Source organism: Mesocricetus auratus, unplaced genomic scaffold (assembly GCF_017639785.1).
Source record: "Mesocricetus auratus isolate SY011 unplaced genomic scaffold, BCM_Maur_2.0 Super-Scaffold_4256, whole genome shotgun sequence".
Taxonomy (NCBI): domain Eukaryota; kingdom Metazoa; phylum Chordata; class Mammalia; order Rodentia; family Cricetidae; genus Mesocricetus; species Mesocricetus auratus.
This window is the reverse complement of record NW_024429182.1, coordinates 50,586,509-50,613,674: the sequence shown is the minus strand read 5'-3', so window position 1 is coordinate 50,613,674 and position 27,166 is coordinate 50,586,509. Positions and strand designations below refer to the sequence as shown.

General features: G+C 45.4%; 1 protein-coding gene and 1 pseudogene across 3 annotated transcripts; both read left to right on the top strand.

The window, feature by feature from the left end:
• The first annotated feature begins 300 nt into the window (after positions 1 to 300).
• On the top strand, positions 301 to 27,166 carry LOC101830643 (phospholipase A and acyltransferase 3). 3 transcript variants are annotated; one of them, XM_013115152.3, is made up of 5 exons: positions 301 to 458; positions 806 to 872; positions 15,244 to 15,346; positions 19,392 to 19,660; positions 26,934 to 27,166. In XM_013115152.3, exons 2-5 carry the CDS (start codon positions 858 to 860, stop codon positions 27,033 to 27,035), a joined length of 489 nt encoding a protein of 162 aa, XP_012970606.1. In that variant the 5' UTR covers positions 301 to 458; positions 806 to 857; the 3' UTR covers positions 27,036 to 27,166. The 3 variants fall into 3 exon arrangements, with proteins under 3 accessions (XP_012970606.1, XP_040604256.1, XP_040604259.1); XM_040748322.1 differs by having other exon boundaries at positions 335 to 458; positions 680 to 872; XM_040748325.1 differs by lacking the exon at positions 301 to 458 and adding an exon at positions 582 to 662.
• Positions 12,485 to 13,726, top strand: LOC106022596 (annotated as a pseudogene).

Sequence of the window (27,166 nt, the reverse complement as noted above, 5' to 3'; positions counted from 1 at the left end):
AGACAAGGTCTTAAACTGTAGCCCAGGCTAACTTTGAACTCATGGCAATTTTCGTGCCTAAAAGCTAGGATTACAGGCATCCACTCTTGAGTGGAGGAGATAAATAACCCTTCAGTATTATTCATGCAAAAGATTAAAAGTAATGTGACATGTTCTTACATGTTAGGCACTGGCAGAGGGGTGTGTGAAGACTGTCAGGGGCAGGGGTATCTGGGACGGAGGAGCAGAGTGGCTAAGCACCAAGCCGAGGCTTGTAAGTGACAACATCCCCCTCCACCCCCCTCAGGACACAGCAGGCCCTAGGCACGCTCTCATTAGTCAGTCACAGGAGGAGGGGCGGGGTGACCTGGTGCCGCCCGGACTCTGCGGCCATTAAAACAGTCTTGCTTGCTCTGGCTTCGCTTGCCTACTCGTGAACCGAGGAGGGTGGAGCGCTTCTTTCTGGGACCAAAGCAAAGGTGAGAAAGCCAGGCTGCCTCCGCGGGTCCCCGCCGGGTGTCTGGGAGCTAGAGAGCGACTGGGCGGGCGTAAACAAGTCAGACGCGTAGCTGCCACCCACCTGGCAGTGGCTCAGAGAAAGCAGCCAGAGATGGCTCGAATGCCTGGCCAGAAAGAGTGCGAGCACCCAGGGATCCGGTGAGCCGCCCCTGGCCTCTAGCGAGGTATTTGTCGATTCCAGAGCAAGTGGAGACCGAGAAAGTTGGAGGAATTTGGTAGCTGTTCCTAGAGGGCCCTGCTGGAAGCCACCTGCTTGGACCCTGCTTCTTGTTAGAGACAAATAAGCACTGCTCCCTCTATACCTTAGGCATCCATGCCACTACTAAGCTGAAGTTGAGTCCTACACGTAGCCGAAGAAGATGCCAGCACCGATAGTAAGTACGGGTTGGGGGGGCCAAGGGTGGACCAGGAATGGGGTAGCGTTTTAATAATGACTCTTGTTTTCTCGGGGTCTGGCTTGCTGTTTTGATGAGGAGCTTTGTAGTGAAGGAGCCACACTTCATCTACTGCTGGGATCAGGTATCAGCTGTGGGTCAGCTGGCACCTGTTGCGCGATGTCAGCACTTGGTGAAGTGAGTAGGTTGGAAACCACTCTGGCTGAAACAGGCTCAATAGAAGGCAGAAGAGGCGGGCAAGTTGGAAGTTGGGTCTTTCTATTAGTCCAGGAACACAGGGCAGGTTCCTGGGGTAGAATGTCTGAAGTTGAACCCGGTTGGCAGCGGGCTTTTCTGTCATCAACCGACTCGTTTCATGGCCATCCCTGCTGCCAGCAAATTCCCAGCTCTGACTTGTCCTTCATTCCTTTCTTCTCTCCATCCCTCTTTTCTTTCTGATTTATTTATTTATTTTTTTTCGTGGCAGGGTTTCCCTGTAACTTTGGAGCCTGTCTTGGAGCTTGCTCTGTAGATTAGGCTGACCTCAAATTCAGAGATCACCTGTCTCTGCCTCCTGAGTGCTGGGATTAAAGTATGTACCACCACTGCCCGGCTTTTTTTTTGTTGTTGTTGTCTTTTGTTTTTTTTTTTGTTTGTTTGACTTTTGTTTGTTTTTGAGATGAGGCCTCAGCTAGCCCAGGCGCACATCAAGCTTGCTATGTAGGGAGGACAACCTTGTACATCTGATTCTCCTGCCTCTACTTCTTGAGTGCTGGGATTATAGGTATGGGCCCCTATGCATGCTTGGCAAGTACTCTGCTAACTGAGACACATCCCAGTCTCAGCCTCTTTGCTAACCCATGATATCTTGAGATCGTAACTGGGCAAATGTCTTCTTCAGTTTAACAGGGACTTTATCAACTTGGTTCCGGTTGTAGGTTTTTGCAGACAGCCCACTTGGGATTGTGTTCCAGTTGATTACCTATTGTGGGTTTTAATCAAGTTCAAATTCATTCTGATCCCCTGAGTGGAACATCACTTACAAGTTAGCAGTTCCCAGAACAGTCACTTGAGGCTAGTTACAGGCTGCACTTTCAGTTTCTGATACTGCCAGGCCATACTGTTTTTCTTTCTGTTTATACCCAGGAAAACATAAAAGCACAGAAGTTAGCACCATAAACTGCATATAAAGCTTGGACCCTGCTGAGACATTAGGAACTGACTATTGAAAATACATGTGTGCTTCTGTTGTGTGTTCACTGTGTAACTGAGTGTTCTTTGATTTAACTTCCATGTAGTAGACAATTTAAAAAACACGCGTGCGCGTGCTTGCGTGCGTGCGTGTGTGTGTGTGTGTGTGTGTGTGTGTGTGTGTGTGTATGTGTGTGTTTCAGGGGTATGCATATGCCATGGCAAACATGTGGGAGTCAGAGAATAGCTTGCAGGAGTTAGTTCTCTTCTTCACTATTTGGGTCCTGGGATTTGAACTCAGGTCATCAGGCTTGGCAGCAATCTCCTTTACTTGATGAGCTGTCTCACCACCCTTTCATTTTACTTTAATTGAAAGAATAAGAAATAAATATGTGCCAACTGGAGGTTTGCATAGAAGTCTAAATCTCACCAACGACCCCTTTCCTCTCAGGCTGGGCAGAGAAACTCACCACTCTTTTCCATGCGTTAAGTTCAACATTTGTAATCGCCCATCAGTAGGCCTGTGAAGCTGGGCATGGTGGCACCCACCTGAGCCCCACCATTTGGACCTTGATACAAGAGGAGGGTAGCCTGGGCTGTGTAGAGAGACCTTGTCTCAAACAAAATAAAACAGGGCTGAAGACACGGCTCAGTGGTTAAGAGCACCGGATGCTCTTCTCGAGGATGTAGATTAAATTCTCAGCACCCACATGGTAGCTAACAACTGTCTGTAACTCCAGTCCCGAGTGATCTGACACCCTTTTCTGGCATCCAAGTGCACTGTACACATGTGATGCATAGACATATGTGTAGTCAAAGCACCTATACACATAAAAGAAAAGGAAAAAAAAAGTTTAAAAAACAAAACCCAAACCCAAACTAAAAATGCAGGGCTGTGGCTAGAGGCTGGGTAGCTTCCTGTGCAGGGAGGGCATGGGGAGGAGGCTGACACCAAAGTTCAGCCCAGATCTCTCCCTGCCCTAAGCTTTCTAACTGGGTAAGAAGTTTGGATGGCAGTTGCTTCCATCTTCTACCTACTGTATTGCTGAACTTTGGATGGTTTCTTGGAAGTGGGTGCTCAAACTGAGACTGAAACTTAAGTCCTGTGACAGGAATGCCTTCCACTCCTGAGTCCTGACTCCCTTGACTGAGTGCTTTCTCTTTTGTTTTGTTGTTTTGCTCTTTTGAGACAGAGTGTCTGTGTAGCACTGGCTGTCCCAGAATCTACTATGTAGACCAGGCTGGTCTTGAACTCAAAGAGATCCTCATGTCTCTGCCTCCCAAGCATTGGGATTAAAGGCATAAACCACCATGCTAGGCCTGAGTGCATTCTGATCTGAGCTTGACGTTTGGGGAATCTCTGTGGAGTAAGTGAGGGTACAGAGAGAGGAGAGAGAAGATGCTTCTCAAGAGTAGTGGGGGCTTCTGTTCCTGCAGGCTGTGTCTTCACTCTCAAATCTGGGAAGGGCTGGAGGAGTAGGCAGTGTCCACTCCAGAGGCCCTCAGCCTCTGATGAGACCCGTAAGGGCCAGGCGGGATACCAGTGGAGTGGATCCAGTCTTCACCCTTTAGCATGCTGGGCCAGTCTAGATGTTAGGATACACATGGAAACTGCTCACACATTCCCCTAGCTCAGCCCATTTGTTACAGTCATCCTGTCTAAGAGAGCTGTAGAGCTGGGCATGGTCACACACACACTTCTTGTAAGCCTACCACTGGGGAGGTGCCTTGCAGGGTTGGAGGCAAGGCTGGTCAATACAGCAAGACCCTCCATCTCAAAAGTAAGTAAATAAAATCCACTACCACCAGCACTATCATCAACAACAAAACAAAACAAACTGCTACCAACAATGAGAAACCAGATCAAATTCAAAACTGAAACAGAAAAGGCTGGGCTGGACTCATGGAGGAGGGAACAGCTTATTTATCACTGAACCTTAAAGCTGGTTTCAGTTCAGAAGACAGCACAGACACCAAAGCTGAGTCTAGGCCTCTGCATTGTGGGGGACTAAACATCTTCCCTGTATGTGCACCCCACAAACAGCTCTTTTCCGTTTTCATATCCTATTTTAACATTGGGTAGTTGCGTTCAGGCAGATCTGTGGTAGAACCCTGCTATAATTTCTGGACAACCTTTGATGTCTTGGGTAGATTTATTCCCAGTTCATTTTTCTCATCTATAAAAGGAGGCTGTTAGCAGGGTTCCAGGTAACCCGTGAACGGCCTAGTGGTGTTTGGTGGTGGTTGTGAGTTGGGCAGAGGTGGGCAGAGCAGTTCTGGATGCACAAAGGAGCCAGATTTACCCTGGAGGTGACTAGGCCTCGGTTTGGTGTTGGTGAGCCTGGGTGGGCAGGATGCTTGGGGCATTTGGGCTTCTCGGGCTGGACGCCTGCTGGAGCAGCCACTGGTCCCCTCTGACAGACTAGGAAGACTGGGCAGGGGCACAAGGGAAGGATAATGTGTCAGGCCGCCGAGTCTGTCCTAGTTACCTTTTTTCTGGACCAGAGGCTGAGAAAGTCAGGGCTGTCAGTCTCTTCCTATTTCTTCTGCACCCCCCCCCCAGCCTGCAGCATAGGCTCTCTAGCACTTTCCTTATAGGTTTAAGCCATTTTTACAGCGTTCAGCCATTATCACAGTTATTTCTTACACAAACACTACTGGATAGGCATTAACCATCCTGATTAACCAGAAAGTTCCCAGAGATTGATTCCAGAAGTTTGAATGGTTTCTAAGGGTGCCTGGTGTGTTTCTGGGGACCCAGTCATCTCAGATCAGCCCCTAGCTCCTCACAGACTTTCTTTTCTCAAAACCTTGGCATGGAAGCTCCCCCAACTTCTCATTGAGGAGTCCATTTTTAGCAAGACCCAGACTTCATTTGTTTGTTTTCCACAAGCTCCCAGATCTTTTTCTCAGCATCGAAAGCGAAAGCACGGTTAGGTATTTTTCATACTCGCTGGAGCATATGGCTACAGGAACAGGGAGGAGAATTCTCTCAAGCTGGGTTTCACAAGTGACACAGTGTCCTTGATGTTTCTGGATAAAACCAGACTCACAGTGCCCACCCATTGTGGCTGCAGAAGCTGCTGATTCCTGAGCATTCTCTCTGTGCTGAGTCGTGTTTATAAAACAGCGAGCATATGCACATGCGTGTAGTGTGCATCCGGAGGCAAGAGACTGGGTCTGATCTCCACCCAGGCACTATAGCACATGGCTAGCCAGTAAAGTCTAACAGATTTCTTGCTTGCCTGGAAATTCCCAGTTAGACTTTACTGGCTAGCCATGTGCTATAGTGCCTGGGTGGAGATCAGAGAATTGTTTTTAGAAATTAGTTCTCACCTTCTACTCTGTTGAGGTGGGATCTCTCTTGTTTCTGACCTGTGCAAGTGTACTCTAGGGTAACTAGCTGATCCATAGGCTTCTGGCATGTTCTCCCACGCTGTAGGACTTCTGAGCTTAATCGTGTATGCCAACCTTTCTGGCAGCCAAGTGAACTTGGGTCGTTTGTACAAGTGCTTTTACTCACTCCAGTGTGGCTTTCTGTTTTAGCATGGTCTCTCCATAGCTTTCACTGGCCTGGGACTCACTATGTAGACCAGGCTTGACCTTCCAGAGATCTACTGATTCTCTCTGCCTCCGAAGTGATGCGATCAAAGGTGTGTACTGCCACAATACCTGGCCCCTGGCTTACTTTTTTTCTTTTTTTCTTTTTAAACTGGGTCCTTGGGATCAAATTCAGACGTTTGCATTTGTACAGCAAACACTTTTTCTATTGAGCTATTTCCTCCTCCACCCAGTGTTTTATAGTTATTGACTTATTTAATCTTTAGGATAAACCTCTGAATCAGGTGTCATAAATAACTGTCCTCATTTTATGGTTGAGGAGACTGAGATGGTAGAGTTTGGGTAAACTTGTCCAGGTCTCTACAGTAATGTAGTTGAGCCTTGGTTTGAACACAGAACCCTAAGCATAATCACTGTGCTGTTTCTGAAAATTAAACACAGCTTGACTTAAAGAGAACCATCAATAGCCAGACATAGTGATCCACGCCTGTAATCTAGCACCCAGGAAGCTAAGGCACTTCAATGCCTTGCATATTTAAATGGTCATTACTGAATAAAAATCTGGTGTTTGGTTAAGTGGGATTATAAATGGAAATGGGAGTAAATCATACAAAAGGATAAATGAATTGTTGACTAACAATTGTTTAAACATAGTTTTCAGATATTCTGGAGGTTTCCCCATCTTTTAAACTTCTAAAATAATTCAAAGCAAGCAGTTTACTTCATATTTGTCTGAAATGATGGTTGTTGTCCTTGGAATAGTATGGCTGATACAGCTCTTTATTTCACTGGCCACACTGTTTTAGCTACCATAGCCCTTGGAAAGTCAGTTGACTGCTTTCTAGTGGGTCCAGTCTGTATTTCTCACTGTCTGTGCAGCCTGCTGAGCCACCATTGTCTCTCCTGCTTCTTCCAGTGCCCCGTGTATGACCTCTTGCTGTTCTTGCAGAAGACCCAGGTTCTCAGCACCCATACAAAAGCTCACAACTGCCTATAACTCCGGTTGAAGGGAATCCAATGAAGGCATCTGGCATGTATATGGTACACAGACATACATATAGGCAAAACACTCATACATATAAAAAATAAAAGGAAAAATCACTTAACCCTCCCATCAAACAAAACCAAAACAAAACACAGATATATATTTATTTAAACTTTTTTATTTGTTTTTTTCCAGACAGGGTTTCTTTGTATAGCCTGGAACTCCCTCTGTAGACCAGTCTGGCCTCAAACTCATAGAGATCCACCTGCTTCTGCCTTCCAAGTGCTGGGATTAAAAGTGTGAGCCACCACCCTGCACCACCCTGGTATTTAAGCAATTTTTTTTTTTTTTTTTTGGTTTTTCGAGACAGGGTTTCTCTGTAGCTTTGGAGGCTGTCCTGGAACTCGTTTGGTAGTCCAGGCTGGTCTCGAACTCACAGAGATCCACCTGCCTCTGCCTTATTTAAGCAATTTTAAAAGCTAGAAAAATCAATAAAAGTTAATACCCTGATTGAGACAATTTCATGAGGATTTGGTAACAGATGGTATCTACATTTTCCAATTTAAAAACTGAATATTCAATATATGGGCATTTTCTTCTCACTTAAATTTTCTTTTTTTAAATAATGGGATTGCAGAGATGGCAGAGTCAGCAAGGCTCTTGCTGTGCAAACTGAAGGCCTGAATTCAGAGCCTCAGCACCCACATAAAAAAGCGGGGTCCATGCCTGCAGGACTGGGGTTGGGTGGGGAGAGGAGAGCCTCTGGGGCTCATGGGCCTGCCAGCCTGGTTCTGTCAGTGAGCTTCAGGTTCAGTGAAAGGTTCTGTCTCAAAAATAAGGTGGAGATTGGCTGAGAAAGAATCCAGATGCTGCCCTCTGGCCTTCTTACACACATGAACATACACACATGCACATGCATACATATACACATAAAGATACACACATGAACTCATGAACACACACAGACACACATACATGAGTACTCATAGAGACACACATGAACACTCAGACACAGACACAAAGCACACATGTGTTCTCTCACACACAAGTCTTTAAAGTTTTTATTTTCAAAGTAATTCATAGTAAAAATATTCAAAGAATTGAATAATAAAGCAAAGGAGTTCCTGAATTTCTGTCAGTCACTGTAGGGAGTAACCAATAGTTTGGCATATTTTCCTCAGATCATGCATAATATATAATGAATTTTAATTCCAAGTGTATAAAATGTACATTAAGCAGGAATAGAATAATAATGTCTTTTTAGGGGGAGGTGGTGATTCTGGGAATTAAACCTAGGACCTTAGGCATGCTAAGCAACTGCCCTACCTCTGAATTACATCCTCAACCCAGACTGTCTCTTCCAACTTACTTTTTTGATGAGAGGGTCATTTTTGAGATTGAGAATTATGAAGCCCAAGCTGACCTCCAATTTACTTAGGATGACCTTGAACTTCTGCTCTTCCTGCCTTCACCTCTCAGACACTGGGATTACAGGCATTCACCACTGCACTTGGTTTTATGAAGTTCTGAGGATGGAACCCATGGTGTTGTACATGGTAGACAGGTACCCTACCAACTGAGCCACATCCCCAGCCTTCAACTTGCCTTTTTGTTTTTGATTTTTTTTTTAATGTAGCTCTGGCTGTTCTAGAACTCACTATTTAGACCAGGTTTGCCTCAAACTCACAGAGATCCACCTGCCTCTGCCTCCTGAATACTATGCTATCATGTCTGGTTTTGGCTTGCTTTTTTGAAAGTAATTTTTATTATTGTTCCTATGCCTGCCCCTATTGTTCTTGTCAATTATCTGATTATATATATATATATATATATATATTAAACTATATATATATATAGTTTAATCTGGTCCTTATGATGTAGTTGGGGTTGTTTATCCAAAATGAATTCCAGAGGCCAGAAATTCCTCAACCTGCTTGCTAAGGAAAATGGCTGCTTTACAGCCCTCTGCATCCTTCTTTTGTGGTAAATAAAAGTGCTTTGTTCTGAAATCCTGTGGGCACACAGTCTCAGCATTGTCACTGTCCCTGCCTGCGCTGTGAGGGTGTTGTGATGGCTAGGGGGTTCCTGAACCCCATTCTGGAAAAGGCGGCCTTGTTCCTGCATCTGAGAGGACTTTCTGCTAATCCAATCCTTCCCCAAGCAGAATGAGATAGCATTCAGTTGGGTTCCTGGGATCACCATGGGTCCTTTTTTTTTTTAACAGAGATTTGTTGATCCCACTGAGTGAAAATAAAAACCACAGTCTGTTTTGTAGTCCAGTTATATTTTTTAATTTTCCCTGTAGCCCCCTGTACTTCCATTGTTCTTTTATCAAGGGGTCCCAGGATTTCTGTAATACAGAATGTGATGCTCCCATAACCAGCAGAAGTTTACAGGTTGTCCCCCAATTGAGAAAGTTACTGTAGGCTCCTAGGGGCCAAAATTGATAGGGCTAACCCCCACCCCCCACCATTCTTCCAGAGTCAGGACTGGTTTGGGCTGAGGAATGCTTACCTGTAGTCAGGGAAGGCCTACCTGTTTCCACTGGGGTCACTCATTTTTCCAGGGTCCCAATTCCTTGCAGTAAGCACATTGGTTCTTTTTGTTTTTCTTGCAGGTGACTTGTTCAGGGCTGAAAGTGCCAGAAGTGTGTGGTGCTGCCACAGTGCCCGATTTATTTTCTTTAGAGTATTTTCCTTGCTGTCTGTATTGTCAAACACTTTTTGGGATATTTCTAATAATTCTGACCAATTCTTTCCTGCAAATCCATCCATCTTTTGGATTTTTCTTACACACATCTGGAGCCCACTGAATTACAAAGGCCAGGATAATTGTCTTGAGGTTTTCTGGGTCCTTGAGATCCATAGAAGTATATAGGGGGTATGCCTCCAGGCAATTCTTCTGAGTCCTGTTTTACATCAGCTTCTTTAGATAGACTAGTAGGTTTGTGAGCCGCCAACCTCAGGCTGTCCAGTAGAATCTGGTGGTATTCACTGAGTGGCCTCCTACCTCCTTCTGTCCTGTAGTCCCAGTCTGGTCTCCTGAGTAGAAACTTGTCAATCACTGCCGCTCTAAGACCGTTATCAAGAGTGCCTAATCGGGCAGTTCCTTAGCTGCTCCTGCTAGCGTTTGCTCTCTCCCTTAGTGAAGAGAGTGTGGAGAATTTTTTGGCTGTCATCTTCAGTGGGGAGATGGTTAAAGAAAATGGAATTAATTAATCAGGAAAGTCAGAGTATTAGGGTCTTTGCTGAAACAGGGATTCCGCTTTCCAGTTGTTAGGATGCGTTGTTGTAAATGGAACACACAGGTATTGTGCCTGGAGAGAGGAAGGCCTGGGACTGGAGTCCTTCTGTTTTGGGCATAGAAATGGAAATGGAAGGTGCCAGTTGGCCAGTGGGAAGGGGCTGAACCTGGAGTTGCTTCTGCTTGGGGATAGGAGTGGAAACAAAAGCTTCAGGCTGGGCCAGGGGCAGGAAACTGAATCAGGCCACCCATTGGGACCTCCCTGACAGGTATGGAAGAGGAAAGAACCAGGGTGTCTCCACTGGGGGACCTAGGGCAGAAGTAGTCGAGTGGGGTGGCTTCTAGAAAGGCTGAGGGTGGGGGAAGGATGAGGAGGTAATGGGCTCGGGAGGATGGGGTCAGTGGAGGGTAAAGAGGAGTGTATGGGGGAAAGGGAGGGTCCTCCTGAGAGCCCCGTAGCACTGGATTTTTGGAGGGCTTTTGATCCCCAGATAGGGGTCTCTAGAGAGTTCCTTGCTGTGACCAGGGCTTGACCACCTTGCCCATTCAGACCATACCAACCTCCAGCCATGGGCAGATTGGATATTGCCTCTGCCCGGGGTACAATATACCGGATCTGGTCGGGGTGGCAAGAACACCAAGGGTGGTGTTAGTCACTGCCCAGGCTACCTGGGAGCTGAAGATACCTCTGGGGGCTGTTCAACACCAAATATGAACCCCTCCAGCTCACACAAAGGTTGGAGGCAATCCTTGACGATAGGATAATCACAATTCTGCTTAATTATAGGAGGGTGAGGTTTGTCAGAGTTCCTCAAAACACAGCTTAAAGGAGTGTCAGGTTTACCAGTCCTGTTACCCATTCTGTTTCTCTGCCCAGTTGCCCCAAACTCATAGTAAAGACTTATAGTAAAGAAACAGAAAAGACAAACAAAACGCAGAACAAGACATGGGGGACCAAGAATTAGGTGCCAAAAAACCCAAACCAAACCAAACCAAAAAACCAAAACCAAAAAAAAAAAAAAAACCCCAACCCCCAACCAAAACAAACAACCCTCCCAAAGCCCCCCAAAACAAACAAACAAACAAAACCCACACACCCAGAAAGATGTCTCACTTGTGCCCTGGACAGGATTTCGTGTACCTCATCAGGTACCTTGCTGTTCCCAGACAGTACCCCACCAGATGTCACAGAAGGGGAGGCCTTAGTATGAACTTCATCAGGTGTGCACCCCAAGTGGAAGCAGTCCCAGAGGTAGAATCTCTCCCTACTGAGGGGTCTGTGAGTTTGGGTTGGGCACTAATCTCGATGGGGCCTCTAAGAATGTTGATCCTACCAAGTAAGAATAAAAACTACCACCCAATTAAAGCCAGTAAGACAGCTTTATTTGCTATGCCTAGGACTGACTCTCTAACTCTTGGGGTTTGAGAGGGCAGTGTGAGTTAACTTTTCAGGCCTCTTTTATAGGAAAAAGTGTAAACTGGGGATTTTCAAAGGGATTTGGTGATGTAAAGATTTGGCAAGCACATTTTAAAGCAGTCAGATTAGATTATTTGACAAATCAGTTTGGCAGAACATTTTTTGTTTGTTTGTTTTTGTGAGGCAGGGTTTTCTGTGTAGTCTTGTCTGTCCTGGAACTCTCTTTGTCAACCAGGCTGGCCTCAAACTCACAGAGATCCTCCTGCCTCTGCCTTCCAAGCGCTGGGATTAAGTGTATGTGCAACCACTGCTCAGCCAGAACATCTTATTAAGCTAGAATGTGTCTGAGGTATGAGTCAAACTCCCTAGGGTGGGGGAGTATGTCAAACTCCAGAAACATGCTAAAAACATGGTCAACTTGAATTTTGCAGCAAACAGACATGAACTTATTTTGACTTTATAGCAAAATGGCTTTTAACTTTAAGATGGAGTCAGGTTGGTCCATCAGATTGGAATTTTTTTTTTCTGTACAAGGCTAGATAACAAGCAGTTTAGGTTATTTTTTATTTTATTATTATTATTATTGTTTTGTTTTTAAGACAGGGTTTCTCTGTGTAGCTTTGAAACCTGTCCTGGAACTAGCTCTTGTAGAACAGGGTGTCTTGAACTCACAGAGATTCACCTGCCTGAATGCTGGAATTAAAGGTGTGAGTTACCACTGCCCAGAAAGGTTATTTTTAAAAACAATTTATTTTACTTTTAAGTGTGTGTGCATGCGTGTGTGTGTGTGTGTGTGTGTGTGTGTGTGTGTGTGTGTGTGTGTGTATCTGTGTGACATGAGTGCAGATGCCTGAGGAGGCCAGAGTCATCATCCCCTGGTCCTGGTATTACGGGTGCCTGTGTGCTGCCTCATATTCATATTCTGGACCAAGCTTGGGTGACCTGCAAGAACAGTATGCACTCTTAACTGCTGGGCCACTTTTTCATCCCCTTTAGATTTTTTTAAACTTTATTTTTATTTTATATGCACGGATGTTTTGCCTGCATGTATGAAGATGCCAGATGGCCTGGAACTGGAGTTTCAGACAGTTGTGAGCTGCCATGTGGGTGCTGGGAATTGAACCTGGATCCCCTAGCAGAGCAGTCAGTGCTCTTAATCACTGAGACATCTTTCCAGCCCCCTTTAGATTTTTTAAAAAAATTATTTGTGGGGGCTGGAGAGATGGCTCAGCAGTTAAGAGCACTGTGTCTTCCAGAAGTATTGAGTTCAATTCCCAGCACCAACATGGTGACTCACAACCATCTATAATGGTATCTCATGTCCTCTTTTGGCATGCAGGTGTAAAAGTAGATATAGCCTTCATACATAAAATAAATAAATCTAAAAAATCATGTGTGTGTGTGTGTGTGTGTGTGTGTGTGTGTTGTTCCTAGGCCAGAAGATAATGTAGTGTTCAAACACTAGCTAGCTCCATTTCAATCTGAGTTTCAAACTAAGTTACTGTGTGGAAAAAAACTACGAGTCAGCAGGACCCTTTTCTTAGCCTGATTGTTAGCCACAGGGTGTCTAGACCATGACCCATCATCAGTTGAATCTTGACAGCAATCTAAGAGGAGACTGATCTCAGAGCCACCTGGTTCATTTATCAAAAATGTCCTCTCTTGCCCTTATCGTGCAATTATTTTCCTAAAATATTAATCAGGCACCCAATCTGCTTCTGTAATCTCACTTAACTGCTATTCTCTCAGAAAAAAACAAAACAAATCAAAACATGATAACTCCTTATGTAGCAAAAGAAATCTCCAGAGTTGAGGCAATGATGGTTTGTGCCTTTAAAACCTTCACATAACTTCACAATAATAGTCTTGGATATTGTTCCTTTGTTGTGGTGGTTTGAAAGAAAATGGCCCCCTTCCTTGGTGCTACCTGAGAGCATCATGGCTGCCCTCTGGCTTTTGGTGAAGGCAAAGGTCATTAAAAAGAGAACTGAGAAGTTCAATCCCCCACACCAGTCAGACTGATATGTCAAAATTAAGGGAAACTGGCAGAGACCCAGAGGTGTTGACAGCGGGGTGGGGAGAAGATTCAAGGACCAGATCCTGATGTCCAAAATTGGTTTAGGACCAACAAGAAAATCAAGCATGTCCTGCCTAGTGGCTTCCGGAAGTTTCTGGTCCACAATGTCAAGGAGTTGGAAGTGCTGTTGATGTGCAACAAATCTTAGAGTGCTGAGATTGTTGACAGAGTTTCCTCCAAGAACTGAAAAGCCATCAGAGAAAGAACAGCACAGCCGGCCATCAGAGTCACCAATCCCAACGCCAGGCTACGCAGCGAAGAAAATGAGTATGTGGCTGGTGTGCGTGTTTTATTTGTGTTTAAATAAAGCCATAAAAACTGCAAGAGAAAAGAAAAGCAAAGAAAAGCAAATGGCCCTCAAAGGGAGTGGGGTATGAAGAAAGAGGTTTCAGACAGGGTCTCGTTATGTGGCCCAGGCTAGCATAGAAGTCATTTAAAAATTATTTACTTATTTTATGTGTATGGGTATTTTGGCTGCATGTATGTCTGTGTGTCATATGGGTGTCTAATGCCTGAGGGAGGGCAGAAAAGGACATTAGATCTCCCTGGACTGGAGTTAGACAATTGTAAGCCATCTTGTGAGTGCTGGGAATCAAATCTGAATCCTCTGGTGGAGCAGTCAGGGTTCTTAACTGCTGAGTCATTTCTTTACTGTAATTCCTTCCTTCCTTCCTTCCTTCCTTCCTTCCTTCCTTCCTTCCTTCCTTCCTTCCTTCCTTCCTTCCTTCCTTCCTTCCTTCCTTCCTTCCTTCCTTCCTTCCTTCCTTCCTTCCTTCCTTTTCAAGACTGGGTTTCTCTGTGTAACGGCTCTGGCTGTCCTGGAACTCGCTCTGTAGACCAGGCTGGCCTCAAACTCACAGAGATCCGCCTCTTAGCCTGGAATTCTTGATCATCCTGCCTCAGCACCTTGAGCAGGAATTCAGTAAGTAACATTTGTAGCAAGAACACTAAAAAGACAAAGCTAATGAAGAGACCTTTTGCTTCGCAGTTTTTAAGGAATGTTTTTTATTTGTTCTTTAATAATGGCATACATGTATACAGTGTATCTTGATCCTATCTGCCTCCAACTTCCCCTTGACATTCCCCCAACACAACCCTTTCTTTCCTTCATGTTCTCTCTCTCTTCCTCTTCTTTGTCTTTCTTCTCTGTTTTTGGTAACCCACTAAGTCTAATTGGTGCTGCCTGCTGGAATGCTGACTGGTCTTGTCCCCTTGCTCTTGTGTAAGTCTTACACAGATGACCATAGCTGCAGTGATCACAGCCATGTCCTGTCCAGATGACAACAGCACTTTTCTCCATCCTCTGGTTCTTCTGCCACATTCCCCGAACCTTGGGTGGGTGGCTTGGTGGTGACATAGATGTCCCATTAGGGCTGAGCACTCAATAGCTGCTTATTCTCAGAAGTTGGCCAAGTTACCAGTCTCTGCATTGACTTTTGCCCGCTGCAGAAGAAGCTTCTATCTATGTGCATAAACACAGGTACAACAGTTGCAGGTCCTCTGCCTGTGATCTTCTGAGCCACGCACTTTTGACCAGGTTTGAGGTCTGAAGAGGGCATAGGATCCCCTGGCAACTGGAGTTACAGATAGTTGTGAGCTACCATGTGAGTGCTGGGAACCTAACCCCCGTCCTCTGCAAGAGCAGTAAGCACTCTTGACTGCTAAGACATCTCTCCAGCCCTCATTTTGAAGTTTTTAATCATGGCATATGGGGGTGGGTGGGGTGTGGGTTGGCATCTTTCCTGCAGGCCTGGATCATGGCCTTGTGAGGTAAGCCAACATCAGATCTGCAGGGCCAGCATCCACATGAAGCTGATTGGTGGGACGAAGGGGCTGCACCTTCTCAGTCCAGCTTGCCCTGGTATCATCACTAATAGTTCTGTTCTTGGTTTTGCAGCCAGAACCAAAGCCTGGAGATCTGATTGAGATTTTCCGCCCTGTGTACAGCCACTGGGCCATCTATGTCGGTGATGGATACGTGATCCACTTGGCTCCCCCAAGTAAGAACACCAGGGTCTTCCTTGTGCTGGGCATACGGACTGGGAAAGGATTTGTGATGCTGTGGGCAACAGGTGGTTCCTGGGTTCTCCTTGCTCCTTGCTTAGCCATTTGTTTCTAATCTTTATGTGAAGGCAGTCTGATGTGCCAGCATGGTTTTTGAGTTTTATTCCTTAGACGCCATGGTGTAAGCCCCTCAAGGCTTGTGAATAGCCAGGCCCTGACCCTGAGAACCTCCAATTTCCAGGGTCTGCCCATTAGAACATTCTAAGGGCTATGAAAGCTGGAGCCAGTCCCTCCAGATGCAGGCTGTCAAGCTCTGCCCTACAGAGTAAAAAGCCCACCCTCAGGACTGGAAATCCCACCAATCCCTACTATGGAAGTCTCAGCCCCGGAAAGCTCCATCCCCCAAGAAACCCTAAAAAAACCACGTCTTCTGTTCAGTTCTCTGCTGCTTCTTGCAGGAGTAGAGACAGCCACCCTCCAGGGTTTTTCCTTCTGGATAAATCTCTTGTATGAGGTTTGTTGTGCGTTGTGACTTTGTGGTATTTCTTGACTTCCAACTGCCAGGATACTTTTCCCTTCAGAGCTGTAATACTTGCACTGGGGAAACCTTTCCTCTTAAGAGCTATAACACTTACAGAGGGGGTCTTTGTAGAGAGGTTGAGGTGTGCATCTGGGCGTGACTCTGCTTAATTTTCTTTCTTTATAATTTTTTACTGAATTTGTTCTTGGACAGTGTCATCATGTGTAAAGTGCATCCTGATTATTGTCATCCCACCCTTATCACTGCCCCCTACAAATCCCTTTCCTACACTTATGACTTTTTCTTTTTTTTTTGTTGAGACCCATTGGTTTAACCAGGGTCCTCTGTGTGACCCTGGGTTTGGAACTATCTGATGGAGCCTGGTGGGTTCATCAGTAGGTACACAATACAAGACAATGACTGCCCTGTCCCTAGATCCACCAGTAGTCAATAGTTCCGTAGGGAGGGTAGAGACCTGTGAGTTCCTCCCTAATTCATGAATAATTGATAGGGTCAGTCTTATGCCAGGCCTGTTGTAGACAGCTACACATAGCTGTTTTCAATTTTTAAAGGCAGGGTCTCATGGCTGGGTGGGCATAGTGGTGCACTTCTCTAATAACAGCCTTTAGGAGGCTGAGGCAGGCAGATCTGCTGGGGGATATTCAATCACACTGTAAACCCCATTTGCATTTGCATTAATTAAATAAAATAACCTTGGGTCAGGAGGCTGAGTTAGCAACTAGTCGACAGAAAGTGATCATAGAGCATCATAGGGCATCTGGAAGAGATAGACGCCCTGGAAGGAATAGGGAGAGATTTGGAGTAGCGTGGCTTTTTTGGTTTGGTGGAGCAGAAGGATACGCTCTTTGGGAGATGCCAGCAAGGAGAGAAGGTTAGCTAGTTGCTACTCAACCTCTCTGAGCTAGCAGGTTTTCACCCCAGTCTTTGAATCTTGAGCCTTATATATAAATAGAATGATAGGGATTTAGTTAAAGCTAAGTTTAGTAGCAGTAGCAGAGCTGGTGCCTGTGAACAGAATTCCCACCAGGCTGTAGCCTGAGTGGCTTGGTCACTGCCAGAGAAGCAGGCAAGTAACTGCAGATTTGCAATTGCTGGCTGAAATAGCAGTAGATTAGCGTGCAGCTACTGTGCCAAAAAGCTAAAACAACAGATCTCTGTTGTTGTGAGTTCAAGGCCTGTTCTACATAGAATGTTCCAGGACAGGTAGGGCTACATGGATCCTGCTACAAAACAAAACAAAGCAAAACAAAAGACAGGGTCTCACTATGCCATCCTAGGTGGTCTGGAACTCCTTATGTTAATCCCACAGAATGAGAGTAAAGACCATTAAACAAATTCTGTGGTCAAATTAAGCAAGCTTTGTATTCTGTCAGATAAGGCTGTCCCCTTAAAGTGGGGTTTGAGAAAATAGCATTGAACATAGGAGATGGTAGGATTTATATAGCTCCTAAAAACTGCAAGGCTAGTGGGTTTTTAAGAATTGGGAGGTTTCTAGAGGAATTTTGGTAATGAAGGAACTTGGCTGAACATTTAAAAATTATTTGGCAGAACATCTTATCTTTTTAGGGTGGGGGTCTGGGTGTAGAGTGTAGAACATGCCAGATTCCAGAAAACATGGTCAAACCCAAGTTTTACAGAAAACAGGAATGAATTTATTTTGATCATGTAATAAGATGACTCCTATCTTAAAATGGAGTCTGATGGGGAAGTCCTGTATATATGTCAATAAAGCACTGTTGGCCAATAGGGAAGCAAGATAGGTGGGACTAGGAGTCCAGGAGGACTCTGGGTAGGAGAAACACAAGGAGTCATCATGTAGCCCGCCAGAGAAGTAAAATGTCCATCCGGTAAGAGAAATACTTAGACTGGCAGTTATGGAGTAAATACTTAAGTCAGAGCTAGCCAGTAAGAAATAAGCAAGGCCAACAGCTTCATAATTAATACAGTGTCTTATGTGTTATTTGGGGACTGCAACACGGCAGAGCCCAGGCGACTGGTGGGGAAAAAACAAAGTGGCTGGCAAGGAAAAGGCTTCTCTACACAGGAGTCAGGCTGGTCAATCATTTTTGTAGGTCAGGCTGCCCTTGAACTCACAAAGATCTGCCTGCCTGTCTCATGAGTTCTGGGATCAAGGGAGTGTACCATCATGGCCGGTTCAAGTGTTTTATGTGCCACAAGAATTCAGTCTATTTTTAACTTCATGGAAGAAGGATCACTTGGCCTCTGCACTTTTCTTTCCTGTCATTGCTTGATGCTCTCTCCCAGCGTCACATTTAAAGACTGTTCCTGTCCTGGTTACCGAGGTGATGTTGCTGTACCCAGGAAGCCCTGTTCCTGGCAGGGAATCAGTCTTGTGATGCCCAATGGGCTATCGGGTCCACTTCTTGTGTGTATAGTTCCTTTCCAGACACCATACCCAGTGCGCATTCCCCATGGCATGGGTGGTTGGGTTAGGAGAGCCTGGTTCTGTGCTATGTCAGCTGACCGTCACTGACCAGCCTGGTCCTACAGAACCCAAGGCCTTCCTCTAGTCCCTCCCTTGTTGTCACTTCTCACCTGTGGACCTTGGCCGGGGCTGCCACCACATCCTCTGGGTCTCTTTTTGAGGAGCAGCTGGAGAGTTTTGCTCTCTCTCTCTCTCTGCCTCTCTCTGCCTCTCTCTGCCTCTCTCTCTCTCTCTCTCTCTCTCTCTCTCTCTCTCTCTCTCTCTCTCTCTCTCTCTCTGTCTCTCTCTCTCTCTCTGTCTCTCTCTCCCTCTCTCTCTCTGTCTCTTTCTCTTTCTCTTTTTCCTGGGAGGGCAGGAATCTAGAAGAGCAGCCTCCCTTCCTGAGGCCATCAACCTGGTGAGGTCAAGGAACTGCAGCCCATATGGAGTCAATAGATTACATTCTCCTTTCCTAGGAAGATAAGAGGGCTCCTGGCACATATTTGCAGAGTCAAGAAGTAGTTTCAGTGCAGAAGAACAGCTTCTCCTGGTTAAAGAAACACTCCAGCTGGGTGGTGGTGGCGCCCAACACTCGGGAGGCAGAGGCAGGCAGATCTCTGAGTTCGAGACCAGCCTGGAGAGCTAGTTCCAGGACAACCTCCAAAGCCACAGAGAAGCCCTGTCTCGAAAAACCAACAAACAAACAAACAAACAAACAAACACTCCAGTAGCCATGGGTGATGGTGTATGCTATCATCCCATCATATGGACTGCATATGAAGCTGCTGTACTACACAATAATTTCCAGATTAGACCAGCCTGCATTACTAAGTGAGACCCTATCTCATCCCTCAACTGACTACCACCCTCACTAGCACTGCTACCACTAAAACATCACAGTAAATCGTGTCACTTTATTAGTCTCCATCTTGATACTGATTCAGGGACCATAAGAACCTTTTCTAAAGCCTCCCCTATTTCCACCTTGCTCATCCCTTGTGGATGGTGCTAACCCTGGGGCCCTGTTCAGGAACAACTCCTCCTCTGTTTGGTTTTGTTTTTTCTTGATCTGCAGGTGAATTTGCAGGAGCTGGGGCAGCCAGCATCATGTCTGCTTTGACCGACAAGGCCATAGTGAAGAAAGAACTGCTGCGTGACGTGGCCGGGAGAGACAAGTACCAGGTCAATAACAAACATGACAGCGAATACACCCCACTGCCTCCAAGCAAGATAGTCAAGAGGGCTGAAGAGCTGGTGGGGCAGGAGATTCTCTACAAGCTGACCAGTGAGAACTGCGAGCACTTTGTGAACGAACTACGTTATGGAGTGGCCCGCAGTGACCAGGTGTGTCCTCAGCCCCTGCACCTGACTTTAGGTGCCAGTCATTTCCCCAGCTGACAGTGAGTGGTGACAGAGTTACAAACAGGACAAAAAATAGCCTAGGTGTGTGCTTCCGGTCCCGGAGAGTGTCATGCTCAGAGCGGGAAGTCAGGCAAGTGAGATGTGACAGTGCAGATCAGCACATAGCGTGGTGATGACTAGTCCACCCCGTGATGATGCTCTTAGAGTCTTGGAGGCAAGCTCTGGTAGTCCCACTTTGTAGGTGGGGAAATAGAAGCTTCTAGCTATCTGGCTATGGCCATTCATTTCATCCAACAAATCTTTTTAAGTCTCAGACCTGTGCCTTCAGATGCAGCTGTGTTGGTGACTGGCAGAGAGATCTGATGTGTGGATTCATTTAACCAGCCTCACTTAGCAGGCTGCAGACAGCATTGTCCTCATCCTAGAGGAGGCCCTGCCATTTCTCCATTTTCTCTTTCGAGACAGGGTCTCTCTGGGTAGCTCTGGCTGGTCTGGCCTTGAACCCTTAGTCTTCTCACTTTAGCTTGCCAAGTGCTGGGATCCCAGGCAAGTGCGTCCACACTTGCCTTTGCATGGGTGAGAAGTTAAGATCTGTGTGGTTATTCACTTCTCTGTTTGAAATCCTTCCTCTTTCTTTTTGGCTGTTGTGGTGATGGAGAGCAGGTACCCTGGAACCAAGTAGACTCGGGCCCTTCTCTTTTGGTGCTAGGCATTGAACCCAAGGTCTTGCCTATCACTGAGCTAACCACCTCCTTTCTGGCCTTTTGGGCCCTGTCCTTCACTTGCTGTGTGATCTTTGAGGATGTATTTAGTCAAGCTCCCCACTTGGTATAGTACCTATGAGAACTAATCTCAGAGGATTTCATGTGAGCTAGAGAGGAGAATCCTTACGCTCCATGCAGGGCTGACTCAGAAAATGGAGCTGATAAATCACAGTAACAGAGACAGTCTCTGAAGCTTGGCTCATCCAGGGCTTTGGCTCCTGGCCATTCTGGGCCGCTGTGACTTGGGTGGGAGGCTTTTGCTGACAGGGACAGTCTCACCTTTCTCTCATACTGCCTGTACTGATTGCTGTTTGGTTGTTTGGTCTCTCTTCTCTACAGTGAGACATCAGGTGTCTTCCAATGGGCAGCCTGGTTTTTCTTCAATCATCAGCTATTTAATATATCCTTGTCAAGGGTGATTGACAGAGGAGCAGCACATTGGTTTTTGTTTTTGTTTTTTTTTTTGAGACAAGGTTTCTGTGTAACAGCTCTGGCTGTCCTGGAACTCACTCTGTAGACCAGGCTGGCCTTGAATTCACAGAGATCTGCCTGCCTCTGCCTTTCCTATTCTGGAATTAAAGGTGTGTGCCACCACCTAGCAGAGCAGCACATTTCTAAGTGTATGAGGCAGGCAATATTGCCAGCATTTGCTGAGCACTCCCAGGGGTCTGAGCCACAGTCTGGCTTCAGTGAGTATAGAACAACCTCTCTGGGGTAGGAGACAGACTTGGGTATAAGATGAATGACATTACTTCTTGGGTGTTTGCAATTGTAGTGGTGGTGAAAACCTTTAGTTTCAGCACTAGGGAGGCAGAGTTCAAGACCAGCCTGGTCTACAGAGAGAGTTCTAGGACAGCTTGGGCTACACAAAGAAACCTTGTCTCAAACAAAACAACAACAACAACAAAACAGAAAATGATGCCACGATAGAAGGGATTTGGGGGATGACAGTACTCAGTCTGTCTATTGGCATAAAGGCTAAAGGCCCTGGGTTCAATAACACATACGCACACACACTGCACAGACATGCACAAATAGACAGATATTCGCAGACACACACACACATACACACACACACACACACACACACACACACACACAAAGACATACATACAGACACACACAGTAAGAAACATTTGTTGCTGGGTCCTATTTGATCCTGATGGTCATCAGCCCAGTGCTTTCCCAGTGCACTGAGGGACCCTTGTAGTTCTCTCCCACATCGATGCTTTTATCTGTTAGAAGGAAGGGGACCGATAAGTTCCTAGGAAGGAGCTGACGTGAAGTTACCTTTCAGAAAAGCTTTATTAGGAGAGATGCAGAGCCTCACAACCACAGGCAGCTGTGATCAGGCTGAGGCATGAGAGAGCTTTAGGAGAGACGGGGCCGTGCACTGCAGACAGCACATGGAGTTGAAAGGGAAAGTCTTCACTCCCTGGCTAGCAGGGGCACTGTAGCAGCATGGGCATAGACAACCATGAGAGGCACCAATGGGACCCACAGGTTCCCGGTTCCCCACAGCTCCCGAGAGCAAAGGCAGCTTCTTAGTCTTACAGGCTTTCAGGGTGTGTGGGTAGTTCCACACCACATGAGCTACCTGGATTTACCTGAATGCCAAGGGAACCAGGGCAGGCACTAGGGAGGATCATAAATTTATCCTGCACCTGTTAGGAGGTGGCGCAAGTTCAAGGCCATTGGAAGGCTCATTAACTCTGCCTTAGAGAGGCTGCAGGGGACCAATTCTGAGGGAAAGGAAGCAGGGCTAGAGGGTCTCTGATGTGACATCCCCTGCCTCTCTCACAGCCTTCCTTCCTTGGTTTACTCCCTTTGGGTGACATGCTTTCCACAATAGTTGTATTAGCTGCTTTCTTATCACTGTGACCAAGTACCTGACAAGCTGCACCTGAAGGAGGGAAGCTTGTTTTGGCTGATGGGCGGGTACCATCCTCATAGTGTAGCAGGTGAGATGTGGGGGACAGCTAGCTGCAGGTCAGGAAGTAGGGGAAAGGGAATTCTGGAGCTCACCATGCTCTTGTCAGGATTCCAGCTACTGCGATGGTGCTGCCTACATTCAGGGCAACCTCCCCATGTTAATCCTCTCTGAAAATGCCCTCAGAGTCACACCCAGAGGTGTGCCTTACTAGTGCCCTAGGCATTTCTTAATCTGAAACCAATTATGACAACAGTTTACTGAGAAATGTTGCCTTATATGTGTGAAATGTTATCTACACACAGCAATACACAACAATAAGTAGCATTATAACTCCTTAATTGTTAAAGGGAATTTTAGATAAGCATGTTTACAGGGATAGAAATTGCAGGAACAGAGAGCTTTGTAGCAAAAATAAGGTTTCAAACATTCAGCAGAGAGCAATAAAAAACACAGGTGATGCAAATAACAATAACTCTGGTCTGTGAAAGAATTCTTTTGGCAAACAGAAACAGGACCAGTAGCATGATGTTGGCTGTGACACCTTAACCTTCAGGCAGTTTTGAACAAGTATTAATTTTCTCAGATAAGGTAGGGACTTCTCACCACTAGGTAGAACTTAGTCTACCTAAATAAAACTTTAAATTATTCATATATAACCTGTCATCAAGTTATTGTAACATGTTGTTAAGTGCATATATAAAAGTTCTATGTATGTATGTATGTATGTAAGTATGTATGTAAGTATGTATGTATGTATGTATGTATGTATGTATGATCTGACTGTACCACCTTATCACCACCAGGACTAACTAGATATTGTATTCATATACTGGTCACTCTCTTTGGGTACAAAGTGTGACCACAAACAGTGGAGTCATTGTTGGGTGCCTTGACAAAGTATCTTTTGTCTGAACCAGTGGTATCAGCATTATTTTGCTCTTACATTGTTCTTACATTATGAGCTTCAGAAAAGAATGAGGGTCATGTTGCTCTTCCTCCATTATCTGTGGACCTTTTTAGCCCTTCTGATATAGAACAGCAAGGAAAACACTAGATAGAAATGTGTGTGTGTGTGTGTGTGTGTGTGTTTTCCTGGGTGTATGTAGAGGTAAAAGATCAATTTTTTTAGGCTTTGTCCCTCTTTTTAAAACAAACAAACAAAAAGACAAGGTCTCTCCCTGGCTCGGAATTTGTCAACTAGGATGAGCTGGCTGATGAGCTAGCCCCTGCATCATCATCTCATCTGCCAGTACTGGGTTATACATGTATGCTCCACACCTGGCTTTTTATTTTTTTTAGTGCTTCTTGTAATTATGTTTTATTTTTTAATTTACTTTTCAAATTTAAATGAAAAACAATCTTATTTTACATACCAATCCCAGTTCCCTCTCCCTCTTTTCTCCCACTCCCCCCACCACCTCCCCATCTCACTGGCCCCCATCCACTCCTCAAAGAGGGTGAGGCCTCCCATGGGGAATCATCAAATCTGTCACATCATTTGGTCAGGACCGAAACTCCCCCACCCTCTGTATCTAGGCTGAGCATAACACTTGGCTTTTTACAGGGTTCTGGAGATCAAACTCAGGTCCTTGTGTTTACAAGGTAGGCATTTACCACTGATCCATCTCCCCAGCTAGCAAGGTAGCTCCAAACACCATGGCTGAGCCTAGCCAGCAGTCAGACTTCTCTGGTGGATAGTACCATTCAAACTTCCATCCAGACTAGAAGGTCAACAATGAGGAAGACAGGGGATACAAAAGGTAGACACCAAGTAAGGAGCCAATGAATGGGGTTGAGGGCAGGGTGCCAGAGTCCAGCTCCAGGGGGGTTCTTGTGCTGCAGGAAGGATGTGACGTCTGTGAAAATTGAGGAGTCTGAACACCGGTTGTCATTCAAACTGGTGGCCCTGATTAGCTCAGGCCATCTTTATTTATACAGGTTCTAATGAGCCATTTCAAAGCATTTCTCTTTAATCATTTTCCAAGAACCATTAACATTCTAGTTTCTCTTCTTTCCCACTCCCTCGATGTCATTGACATTTACCCCATATCATTACATAGCAAGTAAAATGTTTCATATCTAGCTAGGTACATCTTATCTTACTGTGTCCTAGCCAGCAGCAAACACATGGTTACAAAGTAAGAGACTTGAACCCAGTGATTAATTCTGAACAATACGAGATCAGCTGAGTATACTGTGATACCTAGAGTATCATTTTTAGGTGTATATCAGTTTCTGAGTAATCTGTATGTCAACTTTATTATGTGAATGCAGTTATAATCCTATTCTTTATAAGTTCTCAAAATAGCAATGATTAATACCTAACTCTTTAATTATTGAAACTAAGTTTCTTTATTCTTCCTGGCAATTTCTAAATGTACTTCTTTAAGAGGAACTAGGAGCTTTAGATTCCTTTCTTGATACTTTTTTTTTTTTTGGGTTTTACGAGACAGGGTTTCTCTGTATTGTTTTGGAGGCTGTCGGTCGAGCCCGGCCTCGAACTCACAGAGATCCACCTGCCTCTGCCTCCCAAGTGCTGGGATTAAAGGCATGCGCCACCACCACCCGGCTGTTGATACTTTGATATTGGAAAAGTATCTGAGTGTTCATGTCCTAGTGCCAGAGAAATGTCTGACTTTTCGTGTCCTATCTCTTTTTCCTTCTGTGTTCCAATAGGGTTTTAGTGTCATCTTTTTTTTTTTTTTTTTTTTTTGGTTTTTCAAGACAGGGTTTCTCTGTATTGTTTTGGAGGCTGTCCTGGAACTCACTCTGTAGACCAGGCTGGCCTCGAACTCACAGAGATCTGCCTGCCTCTGCCTCCCGAGTGCTGGGATTAAAGCCGTGCACCACCAACGCCCAGCTTAGTGTCATCTTTTAAGAAACCATTTTCTTAAAGCCGGGTGTTGGTGTGTTGGTGGTGCCCAGTACTCGGGAAGCAGAGGCAGGCAGATCTCTGTGAGTTCGAGACCAGCCTGGTCTACAAGAGCTAGTTCCAGAACAGCCTCCAAAGCTACAGAGAAACCCTACCTCAAAAAACCAAAAAAAAAAAAAAAAAAAAAAGAGAGAAACCATTTTCTTTTAAAGATTTATTTATTTATTATGAATACAACATCCTGCCTCCATGTATGTCTGTACATACCAGAAGAGGGCACCAGATCTCATTACAGATGGCTGTAAGCCACCATGTGGTTTCTGGGAATTGAACTCAGGACCTCTGGAAGAGCAGTCAGTGCTCTTAACCTCTGAGCCATCTCTCCAGCCCCCATTTTCTTTATTCTTAAGTTCTTTGGAGTATATTTATCTCTTTTTGGTATTGAATAAGCAATATCCATTAACCTTCGTGAGTTCCTCCTGCTTATTTGGGATGACTGCAAAGGCAGCCAAGGACAACAGATCACAGAAATTTAGTTTTTCTGTAGAGGTTTTTGTTTCCAGTAAACTCAGGTATAATCACAACTAACAAGGCAGAACCAAGAGTTTCCATAGAATAAGTACAGCAAAAGTTAGAGAAGCCTGAAGCCCATGAGCTCCCTAAGGTCAGTGCAGGAGTCTGCAGTGTTGTATCCTTAGGTCCTTGACAAATGGATGGGATTCTCCAAAGGGCCTTGCTGACTAAGGAGCTCTATTTGCAACACACCTATGCGCTGTTCTCAAGGGAGTCACTTCACTATACAGTCAGCCCAAGTTTGAGGCCAGCCTGGCCTACATGAGACTTTTTTTTTTTAATAAGAAAAGGAGGAGCTGGGTGTTGGTGGTGCATGCCTTTAATCCCAGCACTCGGGAGGCAGAGGCAGGCGGATCTCTGTGAGTTCGAGACCAGCCTGGACTACCAATCGAGTTCCAGGACAGCCTCCAAAGCCACAGAGAAACCCTGTCTCGAAAAACCAAAAAAAAAAAAAAAAAAAAAAGAAAGAAAAAGAAAAAGAAAAGGAGAACTGTGGAATAGGGGCAACCATGCCTTTAATCCTGGTGCTCAGGAGGCCGAGGCAGGAGAATCTTGAGTTCAAGGTGCTACATAGAAAGATCCTGACTCCAAAAGAGAAAAACAAGTGAAGAGCAAAACAAAGCCAAAACCAAAAAACAATCAGACAAAAACCAGTAAAACCCCAACCTTTTAAAGGGAACACATCCATAGTTGGCAGGCACAGACACTGGAACATGGCATGAGGTGAGGTCATGGAGGACAGATTTTCTTTTGATTTCTCCATTGCAATTTCTTCCTGACTTTGCACTTTCCCATTGGTTTCCAGGATCTTCATTATCCTGATGTCATCTTACTGTTCTTTCCATAGATGCCTTACAAAGATTTTTGTGCTTTAAATAGTCTGGGGCTGAATTCATTTTGGGTCCAGGTAAACCCCAGGCCAGCTGGTTCTGTCAATTTTTCCCCTCCCAGCCCTCTTCTCCCATTGCCCCTGCCAAATTTGTTGTCTCTCAAGTTTGGTCACTGGAAATGAGGGGGCATATGAGGTGCCATGAGCCGAGTGACCCTGTTCAATGAACAGCCTGTTCCCACATTCTTGACACACAGCCTGACTCACTCTCTTTTCCGTTGCAGGTCAGAGATGCCGTCAAGGTGGCAGGCATTGCTGGAGTGGGCTTGGCAGCCTTGGGCCTCATTGGAGTCATGCTCTCCAGAAACAGGAAACAGAAGCAATGAATTGGATGACTATCCAGCCTTAGGGGCTCTTCTTTTGCTAGAGGCCTTGAAGTTTGATTCATAGATTCTACTGTTTTATAATTAGGCTGTTTCCACTGCATACAATAAAGCTCAAGGGGGCTTTGCTGGAA